Raw genomic sequence first — 12,614 nt, 5'->3', positions numbered from 1 at the left:
CTCCCGCAGCCTCAAGGTGCGCCGGCGTCGGGGGGTCCCGGGTGGTGGTGGGGGTCCTCCCCCTCCAAATCCCTCCCGCAGCCTCAAGGTGCGCCGGTGTCGGGGGGTCCCGGGTGGTGGTGGGGGTCCTTCCCCTCCAAATCCCTCCCGCAGCCTCAAGGTGCGCCCGTGTCAGGGGGTCCTGGGTGGTGGTGGGGGTCCTTCCCCTCCAAATCCCTCCCGCAGCCTCAAGGTGCGCCGGTGTCGGGGGGTCCCGGGTGGTGGTGGGGGGGGTCTTCCCCTCCAAATCCCTCCCGCAGCGTCAAGGTGCGCCGGCGCCGGGGGGTCCCGGGTGGTGGTGGGGGTCCTCCCCCTCCAAATCCCTCCCGCAGCCTCAAGGTGCGCCGGTGTCGGGGGGTCCCGGGTGGTGGTGGGGGGGGTCTTCCCCTCCAAATCCCTCCCGCAGCCTCAAGGTGCGCCGGTGTCAGGGGGTCCCGGGTGGTGGTGGGGGTCCTCCCCCTCCAAATCCCTCCCGCAGCCTCAAGGTGCGCCGGTGTCGGGGGGTCCCGGGTGGTGGTGGGGGGGGTCTTCCCCTCCAAATCCCTCCCGCAGCCTCAAGGTGCGCCGGCGCCGGGGGGTCCCGGGTGGTGGTGGGGGTCCTCCCCCTCCAAATCCCTCCCGCAGCCTCAAGGTGCGCCGGCGTCGGGGGGTCCCGGGTGGTGGTGGGGGGGGTCTTCCCCTCCAAATCCTGTTCCCGTTGAGCTTCTGCGGCAGCCGCCCCGTCCGCAGGTGTCCAACGGCTGCGTCAGCAAAATCCTGGGCCGCTACTACCGGACGGGGGCCGTGGAGCCCATGGCGGCGGGGGGCAGCAAGCCCCGCATGGCGACCCCCGAGGTGGTGGCCAGGATCGCCCAGCTGAAGCGGGAGCGGCCCTCGCTCTTCGCCTGGGAGATCCGCCGGCAGCTGCGCGCCGAGGGCGTCTGCGCCAGCGACCGGACCCCCAGCGTGAGTCCTCGCCGCCGCCACGCCGGGGCCGGGCCCTTGGGCGGGGGTCCGGGCCCCACGGCCGGGGTGCTGCGGGGTGGGCGAGGGGGCGGCGGGGAGGACGCTCGCTGAGACGGCGGGGGGAGAAAATCGCTCGCTCCCAGCTAAAGCAGAGCCGCGTCCCCAGCGAGCTCGGCCGTCGTCTCCGGCGTCGCGACGCCGCGGTGGGTCTGCGACGAGGTGATAAAATGCAACGGGCGGCGGCGCGGAGAGACCCGCCCCCGGAAATCCCACCGTCCCCAGGCCCGAGTTAAATGTTGTCCATTCGCCAAAATGAAAGGGTTGCGCAGAATCGGCGGCGCGTGCTCGGGCACGGCGGCGGGAGGGCACCCCGGGGCCGCGCTTTGGGGCATCGGCTTCGCTCGCTCCCCGCCTCGACGCCTCCCCGAGCCGACGTCCCCGGCTGCTGCGGCGAGCGGAGGGCTGCCCGCCGCCACGGGGGCTTTGCCCGATGCCCCCCGCCCGCGGCGCAGCCCCGTCTCTCCCCGCCCAGGTCTCCTCCATCAACCGGGTGCTGAGGACCCTGCCCAGCGACCTGCGGCTGGCGGCGGAGCGGGGTTTCGCCGGGGACCCGCCGCCCCGGGGTGAGCCTTGCCGGGGGTGACGCCCCACGAGAGCCCCCTGCTCCCAGTTGGCTTCCCGGCTGCGCACGCGTCCGCGTGCACGCACGCACACGCGTGTGCGCGCGCACGGCTCCTCCCCACACTGACCCCGTGCCCCCAGAGCTGGGAACCCCCAAAATTTCTGCCTTTCTGTCCCCGCAGTGTCCCCCCTCGCCGCTCTCTCTGCCTCGCACCCTCCCGGCTCGCCCGCCGAAGCCGGTGCCGCCGCCGCCGTCTCCCCGGGGACCCAGCATCCTCCCCGGGGCCCGGCGGCCGGCCGGCGGCTCCCGCCGAGCGCCCGGCACAGGAACCGGACGGTGTTCTCCAGCCAGCAGTCGGAGGCCCTGGAGAAAGGTACGGCTCTCCGCTCGGCGTGGAGCGCCGGGACGGAGCAGGGCCCTTCCCAAGGGACGGCATCGCCGCTTTCTGGATGGGCTCCTGGCCCTTCGCGTGGCGCGGCCGCTGCTGCGGTGCGGGCACCGGCACCCGGCGACGGACCGGCTGCAGCCGCGCGTCCCGGCGTCGCCGGCGGGGCGGATGCGCCGAACGGGCCGGTCTCACCCCGCTCCCCCTCGCAGAGTTCCAGAGGGGACAGTACCCGGACCTCGTCACCCGGCAGAGGCTGGTGGCGGCCACCCAACTGCCCGACGCGACCATCAGGGTAAGAGGAGACGCGCCGCACTCCGTGGGACGCGCCGGTCTCTCGCGTCCGCCGTGGCAAGGCCGGGGGCGCGGGACCCTCGGGCTGCTCCTCGGCCGCGGCCCCTGCGCCCGTGCCCTGGCTGCGCGCCTGCCCTGCTGTGTGCCCCCTCCCGGCGCAGCCCCCGCTCCGTGGTGGGGACACTGCTGGACGCCGGGATGGTGGCACAGGGCGGGGGGGGGACGGGACGGGACCGTGCTGCAGAGCTGTGGCACGCGCCGTGGCACGCGCCGTGGCGTGTCTCATGGTACCCTGTGTGGTGCACTCCATGGCACAGTCCATGGCACGTTCCATGGCACGCACCGTGGCAAACTCCACGGCAAACTCCATGGCGTGCACCATGGCAAATTCCCTGGCACGTTTCGTGGCACGCACCATGGCGTGCTCCATGGCACGTTTCATGGCATGTGCTGTGGCGCACACCATGGCAAACTCCACGGCACGTTTTGTGGCACCATGGCAAGTTGCACGGCGCGTTTCGTGGCATGCTCCATGGTAGACTCCACGGTATGCTCCCGGGCACACTCTGCGGCACGTTTCGTGGCACAGTTCATGGCACGCTCCACGGCACACTCCCTGGCGTGTTTCGTGGCACAGTCCATGGCACGCTCCGTGCCACGCACCACGGCACGCACCACGGCAGACGCCCTGGCACACCGGCACGCGCCCCTCGCACACGCGTCGGGGGCACGCTCGGTAGCTCCAGCAGACGTCCAAACCTTCACCGGCAGCCCCTTCCCCTCCCGGCCGCAGACCACCGCCGGCCGTGGCGCGCGGAGGCCCTGGCAGCCACAGCAGCGAGTACCCGCGGGGCTGCCCGTGGCCGCCGACACGCCGCGCACACGCGTGTCTCCCGTGCCGTGTGCCCCGCGTCCCAGGGCTGAGCGTTGCGCCGAGGAGCCGGGGCGCGGGTGCCGCGGGGTGGGGGGCCGCCAGCCCCGACCTCCCCCCTGCTCCCCAGGTCTGGTTCTCCAACCGGCGAGCGAAGTGGAGGCGGCAGGCTAAGCAGAAGCTGGAGGCCGGCGGCGCAGGTGACAGCCCCGGGGGGACGGGGAGGGGACGGAGGGGACGCGATGCCAAAGAGGGGGGCCGGGGTCCGGGGGGGCTGGGGGCTGACATTCGGCGCTGAGCGCCGGGACGCTTGGCTTTGCTTCCCGGCTCCAGAGCCCCGCTGGGAGCTGGGGAGAGGACGCGGTGCCCTCTGCACCCCAAAATCGGGGCCGGGGGCCCCACGCGGGCCCCACCGCCGGCGCACTGCCCTCCCCGCCTCTCCCCACGCAGGCTCCTGGTGCCGGTGGGTCCCGTCCCGCGGGGCAGCCGCGGCCGCTTGCCGCCCCCCGACCACCGCAGCCGCGGGCTCCGCGCAGGTAGGAGGCGGCCGGGGGGGGGGGGCGGCGGGGAGGGCTCGCCGCCCCCCAGCGCGCTCCGGGCACCCTCTGGGACCCCCACTCCCGCTGCCCGGCTGCTCCGAGCTCCCGGGGCGCTGCCCCCCGCTCTCCGGAGCCGTCCCGACCCGGCAGCGCCACCTGAGCATCCCCACCCGTGACATCTCGCTCTCCCCCCCCCCACGCAGCCCCTCGGCGGTCACGGCCACGGCCTCGCCGCCTGCCCCAGCCCCCCGGCCCCGCTGCACCTCTGCACCCCCGACCCCCGCGCCTGGGACGACGCTTGCTGCGGTAAAAGGGCCGGGAGCGGGGCGGGGACCCCCGGGCGCGGCGGGGGTGGGTGGCGGCGGCGGGGTGCGGGACCCCCGTGGGGGGGTGAGTGGGGGTGACGTGGGGAGGGCGGTGCTCCCCCCGCGCCGCCCCAGCCCCCTTTCCGTCCCGCAGGCCTGGCCCCCGGCGGCAGCCCCCCTCCGGGACCCTGGCAGCCCTTGGAGAGCCCCCCCTTCGCCCTGCTGCCCCCCCGGGCTCAGCTGCCCCCCGCGGCCAGCCTGCTGCGCGGGCCCCCGCCGAGCCCCCCGCTCCACGCCGGCTCGCCCCAGCCCCTCGCCCGCCTCCACGCGCCGGGGTGCCCCTGCCTCTGAGGGGTGCCCCTGCCTCTGAGGGGCCCCGGCGAAGCGGGGGGCTCCGGCGCAGCAGGTGCGGGTTGGTGACAGCAGGGCCACCGTCACCTCACCAGGACCACCTCACCCCCTTTGGAGGTGAGGGACACCCCATCACCCTCCTGGGACCCCCCATCACCCGGGACCCCCCATCACCCCCCTGGGGTCCAGCGGGGCAGAGGGGGTGGGTGCCGGGGTGAAAGCGTCCCACCGCACCGCCCGGGTTTGGGGTACCGGGGCTCAAAGCTTTGCGGGCACATGGGGGGGTGATGCCCACCCGCGTCCGTCCCGGCGGGATTTTGGCCGCTCCGTGCCGGACGCCCCCGGCCTCTTCCTCAGCTGCCTCGAGCGGTTTGTGGGGACGCAACCGCGTCCCCGGGGCTGTGGTTGGGGTCAGGCGGCGGGGAGCCGGGTGCCTCGGGGACCCCCCCACGCCACACCGGGGCGTTTGTCACCGTCCCCAGCGCCGTGCCCCTGCCCCATCCCCTGCGACGCTGCGGAAGGGTGGGCGGCATCCCTGCCCCGCTTCCCCCAGTTCGCATCCCTCCCTCCACGCCAAGCTTTGCCCCCCTCCTCCTTACGATACCGTTAATTACCCTGGGAAAAGTTAATTAACCCCGGTTCGACGCCTCTCCTCGGGGGGCTGTCGGAAACAGGGGACACCCCCATTAATTAAATGGGGGCTTTTCCTGGCGCCTCCGGAGAAACCTCCATCCCGGAGGGAGCGCTCCTGGCCGGGAAACCGGGAAGTTTCAGAGCCAGGACGGGCAAGCCAGAAAAAGTTCGCCCTGGCTGGTTTGGCCCCCCCGGCAATCGCTGGCGAGCCCCCGAGTTGCGATATCGCTTGAGCTCATCCCGGCATCCGGACATCCGGACATCGGTGAGCAGGACCGCGCGGCACAGCCACCCCGGACCCCACGCCGCTCCCTCCACCGTCACCCGGCAGAGCCGACGGGTCCCAGCCGATCCTCGCTCTGCGTAAAAGTTTGGGGTTTCCGGTTGTTCAGGAGCTGAATTTAAGGGTGGAGCCGGGGTAAAGGCGCCCATCGCTGGCCGGGCAGCCCGGGGGGCCCCTCTTCCGCAGGACAATGTCAGGCTCCAGCTTATTTTGTGTCTTTTTAAGCAAGAAAAAGTAATTTCTGTAAGAGAAAAACGTTCTACGGGGTTTTTTAAGTACAAAAAACCCGTCCCAGGAGTAGGCAGCTGCGTTATCCCCATCGTTCTCGCAAAAATCTCAGGTCTGAGGACGCCGCTGACGGCTGCCGGTTGACACCAACACACCTCGTCTCGGCCGTCTGTCCGTCCGAGCCGCGGCAGCGTCCTGGGCCCGGGGCAGCACGCTGCGGCGAGCTGGGCTGAGACCTGCCAAACTCACGGCACGTGCGGCGGCCACCGCTGGCCGGCAGCACCCGAAGCTGCAGCCGCGGCCGGGCAGCGCGCGGCTGTGAGACGCCCGCTGCAGTCCGAGACCTCCAAACGCTCCACGGCAGCTCCGGAGGAGCCTTCTTCTTCCGGAAACACGGAGCGACCCGGCCGGGTCCGGGTGCGTTTTTCAGCGGCGCCCAGGCCCCGTGGCACCGCCACGATTTCGTACCCAGCCCTTCCAAAATGTTTAAAAACCAAAATTACCGGACGCACCAGGAGAGACCGCGGCGGGGGCCAGCGGCCGGCACGGGACACTGCTGCCGATGCGCCCGTTCGCACCGTGTGGGATTCGCTTGCGGGGGCTGCCCGTGGGGGTGGGTCTCTGGGGCACCCGAAAGGCTGCGGGGCGCTGGGAGCCAGCGGGGTGCCCGGCGGCGGGGAGGGGGCGCAGGGCAGGACCCCCAAGCCTTTCGGCAGCTCGTACCGCAGAGAGCCCTCGCCGGCAGCCGAGGTGTGGTGGGGGGCTGCTTCCCTGTTTTGGGGTGCAGGGGGGCGTTGGGTGCCCCCCACCCTTTGCTGTGACTCCGTGCAGTGCCCTGGGCACTGACAAATTTTGCAAACCCCTCCCGGAGACACGAGCGGGCAGCGAGCTCTCCCGCCTCCGGGTTCCTGCGGCACCAGCAGCGCCGAGGGGACCTGAGCGTGGCCGAGGGGACGCGTCCGGGCCGCACGGCGGGAGGAGAGGGGACCCCGGCACAGCCGGGCGCCCGCCGGCAGCGGGGCCGTGGGGAATGGGCAGCGCAGGGCTGCAGAGGCCATCGCGGCACCCGCGCTCTGGGACCGCGGCTCGGAGGTGGCACAGTGATGGTTGGTGCCACAGGGGTGGCTGGTGGCACAGGGACGGTCGGTGCCACCGGGACGGTCGGTGCCGTGGGGGCGGCCGGTGCCACCGGGACACCCCCGGCCGTACAGCTGGCATTTCCGGCGCGCAGCATCTCATCCTGAGGGCGATGGGCAGGCCGGACTGGAGGAACTGGTGCTAAATGGGGCGGCAAATGATTTGGCGGCGAGCGGCTGTCCTTTTGCCCCCCGGCTCTCCGAAAGCCAGGCGAGGGGGCTCTGGTCCCCCCGACGCAGCACGCTGCTGGGTGCAGGGGGCTGCTGCTGCCGGTCCCCATGGGCGCTCCCGCCAGCCTCGGCTTTTTGGGGGCAGCGCCCGGGACCACTCCGCTCCTCCTTCTCCCCAGTGCCCGCAGCTCGGCCCCTCGCTACCGGAGCACGGCCGCCGCTGGGCTGCCAAACGCTTGGCCTTGCCCGGTCCCACTAATTACAACCCAATTAGCGCTGCTGCAGCCCGAGCTGACCCCGCAGGGCTTCCCCCCAGTGCGGCCCCGGCTCCCCGGGACCAGCAGCGAGCGCGGTGCTGAGGCAGCACGGACCCCGGCACAGCACCAGGGGACGGAGAACCCAGCTCCCAAACGCACCCCAATCGCATCCCGGAGCCCCTGCCCGCCTCCTCCGCGTCCCAGCGCAGCGCGCGTTGGGTTTATTGAGGCCCGGACCCCCGCGTCCCGGGATGCCGGCGGCAGAGGCGCGGCGGGGCGCGGGGCCGAGAGGCGGCACCGGAGACAGGCGCCGCGCAGAGTACAAAGTGGTGGTGTTTAATGTCTCGCCGTGCGACAGCACGGTGCGCGGCCACACGCCCCCTCCCCAGGAGAAAGAGAACCGGGAGGATAAAAGGGTCCATCCTTCCTGTCCCTGCCTCCCAGCGCCGCTCAGCCCCCACCGCCGGCTTCAGGCGAGGAGCAGGGACGCTCGCGGCCGTGCCACCCCGGCAGGGACGCTTGGGAACGTGCCACCCCGGCAGGGACGCTCGGGGATGTGCCACCCCGGCAGGGACGCTTGGGGACATGCCACCCCGGCAGGGACGCTCGCAGCCATGCCACCCCGGCAGGGACGCTCGGGGACATGCCACCCCGGCAGGGACGCTCGCAGCCGTGCCACCCCGGCAGGGACGCTCGGGGACGTGCCACCCCGGCAGGGACGCTTGGGGACATGCCACCCCGGCAGGGACGCTCGCAGCCATGCCACCCCGGCAGGGACGCTCGCAGCCGTGCCACCCCGGCAGGGACGCTCGGGGACGTGCCACCCCGGCAGAGCCGGGCAAGCTGTGGCAGACGACGCATGCAGGTGGGGAGGGCGGCCGGCACGCAGCGGCGCGGGGGCGAAGGCAGGGCACTGGGAAGCGGAGCTGCCCGAACAGTCCTCGAGGTTCAAGTCCTACCGGAGGCGAGGCCGCTCTGGGGAGAAAGGAAAAACACAGCCCCCCTCCCCAAATAAACCAGGGAAAACCAAAGGAAACAGCAGTTGGGAGAGACGTCCCCGGCTCGTCCGGTCCCCGTGCCGCCGGCCCGGCTAGCGCTTGGAGAGCTCGTGCGAGAGCCAGTCCAGCCCGTCGTAGAGCCCCGTGCCCTGCGTCGCGCACGTGGCCTGCACGTACCACTGCCAAACAGAGGGAGAGGGGAAAAGGGCTTCGGGCCCCGCGGACCACCAGCCTGCTGCCCCCCAGGAGCGGCCCCGCGGGGACGGGGACGGCGCCCGGCCACTCACGGTCCTGCTGCGCAGCGTCTGCAGCCCCAGCTTGTCGGTCAGCTCGCTCACCGCCATGGCGTTGGGCATGTCCTGCTTGTTGGCAAACACCAGCAAGACGGCGTCCCGCAGCTCGTCCTCCTGCAGCTGCAGAGAGAGCGGGGGCGGCTGAGCCGCGCGCTGCCGGAGGGCGGCTCGCGGTGAGATCCGGCACCCCGGCGAGCGAGACGCGGCTCGGACCGACCCAGAGAGCACGGAGGGCTCCCCAGCTCCTCCGCTGGCTTCCGGCACCTCGGCCGCCCCGGGATGCTTTTCCAGAAGCGCCGTGCCCGCTCCCTCGCACCGTCCCCGCGGTGGCTGCTGCGCCCTCCTCCCCTCCCCGGAGCCCCTCGCTCCAACGCAGGCGTCCCCTCCGCGCCGAGGAGAGAACGAGCCCCGGCCCGCAGGTTGGCTTTCGGGCGTCGTTTCTGGCCGCTTGCCTCCCCTCCCCGCGTGCCCTGGGCGCTCGGCTAGCAAAGCCCTGACTAAATCAAGCCTAGAGCCGTGTTTTCTCCGCTATCTTTCCCGACCCCCGTAGGTCCGGCCTCTGCGTGGGGGACGAGCCGCTGTCGGGTGCCCAAGCCCATCTCCGGACGGACGCTCCGGCACCGCGTCGCGGGCAGGGCAGAGCTGGGGCTCGTCTCGCCCCCCTACCCGCGCGTCTCTCGCCCAGAGGGCTGGGGGGCGCCCACCTCCCTGCCAAACCAAATCCCCCCCCTCCATCACTCACCATCTTCTGCAGCTCCTCGGCAGACTCCTGCACCCGCTCTCGGTCGTTGCTGTCCACCACGAAGATCAGACCCTGCGGGAGAAACCAGGCTGGAGCGGGCACGGGGAACAGGGGGACATCCCAAACCAGGCTGGAGCGGGCAGCGCCCCCCGACCAAGGGGGAGAGCGGCCCCGCTGCCCACCCGCGCCCCTCCGCGCAGAGCCAGAGCACCCCGGGACGGGGGCTGCCCTTCACCCGCTCCTCCACTGCACCCCTCTGCTTCGTTCCCCTCCGACGGGGCAAACACCCGGTCCCAGTGCTCCCAGTTGGGCAGGATGAGGCCACAAGCCCCGTGGAACCGCGGGCCATCCCCGCCCTGGCCGGCCGGCGTACCTGCGTGTTTTGGAAGTAGTGCCTCCAGAGGGGTCGGATTTTGTCCTGGCCGCCCACGTCCCAGACGGTGAAGCAGATGTTCTTGTACTCCACCGTCTCCACGTTGAACCCTGCGCGGGGGCGGGAGGGGGAAGGGGAGAGGGTGCCCGCGCCCCCGAGGGGACCCTGGCTCCGTGAGGGATCCGCACACAGGGATCAGATCCCCGCTCCGAGCCATCCCTGCCCCAGGCGGAGCAGCCCCAGCTCCCAGCCTCTCCTGGTACTGGTCCCTCGCCAGCGCCGCGGCCCCGCGCTGGACCCGCTCTGGCACGTCCCCGTCACCGGGGAGCCCAGAACCCCATGGATGCCCGTGCCGGGGACCGCAAGGGGCATTTTGGGGTGCACGTCAGGCTCCCCAGCGGGGGCCCAGGGGGAGGGGTACCCGGGTGGGCAGCACAGTCTGCGGGATGTGGCGGGGGGCTGGGCACGGTGCCGGCTGTCAGGGGCAGCGTGGGGGGTCCTGCCTGGTACCCAGTGCTCACAGGGGAACCCTCCTCGGTACCTGCTGCTCGATCGGGACCCTGCCTGGTACCCAGTGCTCACAGGGGAACCCTCCTCGGTACCTGCTGCTCGATCGGGACCCTGCCTGGTACCCAGTACTCCACGGGGACCCTGCTTGGCTCCAGTGTTTGACAGGGCCCCTGCCCCGTACCCGGTGCTCGGTGAGGGCCCTGCCCAGTACCCGGAGCTCGGTGGGGACCCTGCCCAGTACCCGGAGCTCGGTGAGGGCCCTGCCCCGTACCCAGTGCTCGGTGGGGACCCTGCCCAGTACCCGGTGCTCAGTCAGGGCCCTTTCCAGTACCCGGTGCTCAGTGGGGACCCTGCCCAGTACCCGGTGCTCGGTGGGGACCCTGCCCAGAACCCGGTGCTCGGTGAGGGCCCTGCCCAGTACCCGGTGCTCAGTGGGGACCCTGCCCAGTACCCGGTGCTCGGTGGGGACCCTGCCCAGTACCCGGTGCTCGGTGAGGGCCCTTTCCAGTACCCGGTGCTCGGTGGGGACCCTGCCCAGTACCCGGTGCTCGGTGAGGGCCCTTTCCAGTACCCGGTGCTCAGTGGGGACCCTGCCCAGTACCCGGTGCTCGGTGGGGACCCTGCCCAGTACCCAGTGCTCGGTGAGGGCCCTTTCCAGTACCTGGTGCTCAGTCAGGGCCCTGCCCCGTACCCAGTGCTCGGTGAGGGCCCTGCCCCGTACCCGGTGCTCGGTGAGGGCCCTGCCTGGTACCCGGTGCTCAGTCAGGGCCCTGCCCCGTACCCAGTGCTCGATGGGGACCCTGCCCGGTACCCGGAGCCCGGTGAGGGCCCTTTCCAGTACCTGGTGCTCGGTGAGGGCCCTGCCCAGTACCCGGTGCTCGGTGAGGGCCCTGCCCAGTACCTGGTGCTCAGTCAGGGCCCTGCCCCGTACCCAGTGCTCGGTGAGGGCCCTGCCCCGTACCCGGTGCTCAATGGGGACCCTGCCCCGTATCCGGTGCTCGGTGAGGGCCCTGCCCAGTACCCGGTGCTCAGTGGGGACCCTGCCCAGTACCCGGAGCTCGGTGGGGACCCTGCCCAGTACCCGGAGCTCGGTGAGGGCCCTGCCCCGTACCCAGTGCTCGGTGGGGACCCTGCCCAGTACCCGGTGCTCAGTCAGGGCCCTTTCCAGTACCCGGTGCTCAGTGGGGACCCTGCCCAGTACCCGGTGCTCGGTGGGGACCCTGCCCAGAACCCGGTGCTCGGTGAGGGCCCTGCCCAGTACCCGGTGCTCAGTGGGGACCCTGCCCAGTACCCGGTGCTCGGTGGGGACCCTGCCCAGTACCCGGTGCTCGGTGAGGGCCCTTTCCAGTACCCGGTGCTCGGTGGGGACCCTGCCCAGTACCCGGTGCTCGGTGAGGGCCCTTTCCAGTACCCGGTGCTCAGTGGGGACCCTGCCCAGTACCCGGTGCTCGGTGGGGACCCTGCCCAGTACCCAGTGCTCGGTGAGGGCCCTTTCCAGTACCTGGTGCTCAGTCAGGGCCCTGCCCCGTACCCAGTGCTCGGTGAGGGCCCTGCCCCGTACCCGGTGCTCGGTGAGGGCCCTTTCCAGTACCCGGTGCTCAGTCAGGGCCCTGCCCCGTACCCAGTGCTCGATGGGGACCCTGCCCGGTACCCGGAGCCCGGTGAGGGCCCTTTCCAGTACCTGGTGCTCGGTGAGGGCCCTGCCCAGTACCCGGTGCTCGGTGAGGGCCCTGCCCAGTACCTGGTGCTCAGTCAGGGCCCTGCCCCGTACCCAGTGCTCGGTGAGGGCCCTGCCCCGTACCCGGTGCTCAATGGGGACCCTGCCCCGTATCCGGTGCTCGGTGAGGGCCCTGCCCAGTACCCGGTGCTCAGTCAGGACCCTGCCCCGTATCCGGTGCTCGGTGAGGGCCCTGCCTGGTACCCGGAGCCCAGTGAGGGCCCTGCCCAGTACCCGGTGCTCGGTGAGGGCACTGCCCGGTACCCGGAGCTTGGTGAGGGCCCTGCCCGGTACCCGGAGCTCGGTGAGGGCCCTGCCCCGTACCCAGTGCTCGATGGGGACCCTGCCCGGTACCCGGAGCCCGGTGAGGGCCCTGCCCGGTACCCGGAGCCCGGTGAGGGCCCTGCCCGGAGCCGGAGCACTCACCGATGGTGGGGATGGTGGTGACGATCTCCCCCAGCTTCAGCTTGTAGAGGATGGTGGTCTTGCCGGCGGCGTCCAGCCCCACTGCAACGCAGAGGTGGTGTCACCGGCACCGGCACCGGCACCGGCACCGGCACCGGTCCGTCCCGCGGCCCCATCCCCCGCCCGGCCCCGCTCGGCCGCCCCCGCGCTCACCCATCAGGATCCGCATCTGCTTCTTGCCGAAGATGCGGGAGAAGATGGCGGAGACCGTGAGGCCCATGGCGGCGGCGGGAGGGACGGCACCGGACGGGACGGGACGGGACGGGACGGGACGGCCGCGCTGCCTCCGCGCTGCCTCCGCGCCGCAGGCCCCGCCCCCGCGCACCGGGCCCCGCCCCCGCGCACCGGGCCCCGCCCCCGCGGCCTCCACCCCTTGCCCCCTGCGCTGTCAAACCACGCCCTCCTCGGACAAAGCCACGCCCCCAGGCCTTAGCCACGCCCTCCGCTGCTTGGCCCC

At 72.3% G+C, this 12,614-nt stretch overlaps 1 protein-coding gene across 1 annotated transcript; it reads right to left on the bottom strand.

Annotated features, from left to right (window-relative positions):
• Window positions 1–7,374: 7,374 nt before the first annotated feature.
• ARF5 (ARF GTPase 5) lies at window positions 7,375–12,444 on the bottom strand. The gene is made up of 6 exons (XM_086739923.1): window positions 12,311–12,444; window positions 12,119–12,199; window positions 9,466–9,575; window positions 9,093–9,164; window positions 8,345–8,470; window positions 7,375–8,236 (listed from the first exon to the last, which is right to left on the bottom strand). Exons 1-6 carry the CDS (start codon window positions 12,375–12,377, stop codon window positions 8,150–8,152), a joined length of 543 nt encoding a protein of 180 aa, XP_086596049.1. The 5' UTR covers window positions 12,378–12,444; the 3' UTR covers window positions 7,375–8,149.
• Between the last annotated feature and the right edge of the window lie 170 nt (window positions 12,445–12,614).

This window comes from Chlamydotis macqueenii, chromosome 1 (genome assembly GCF_036417535.1).
Source record: "Chlamydotis macqueenii isolate bChlMac1 chromosome 1, bChlMac1.mat, whole genome shotgun sequence".
Classification (NCBI taxonomy): Eukaryota; Metazoa; Chordata; class Aves; order Otidiformes; family Otididae; genus Chlamydotis; species Chlamydotis macqueenii.
This window is presented reverse-complemented; position numbering and strand designations above follow the sequence as displayed.

What these genes read in the sequence shown, in the direction of transcription:
- ARF5 (XM_086739923.1), bottom strand. Translation starts at nt 12,377, where the DNA reads ATGGGCCTCACGGTCTCCGCCATCTTCTCCCGCATCTTCGGCAAGAAG. An exon ending in CACCACCATCCCCACCATCG is followed by an intron (nt 9,576 to 12,118) that starts GTGAGTGCTCCG and finishes GCCCCCGCGCAG; the next exon opens with GGTTCAACGTGGAGACGGTG. An exon ending in CCGAGGAGCTGCAGAAGATG is followed by an intron (nt 8,471 to 9,092) that starts GTGAGTGATGGA and finishes CTCTCTCTGCAG; the next exon opens with CTGCAGGAGGACGAGCTGCG.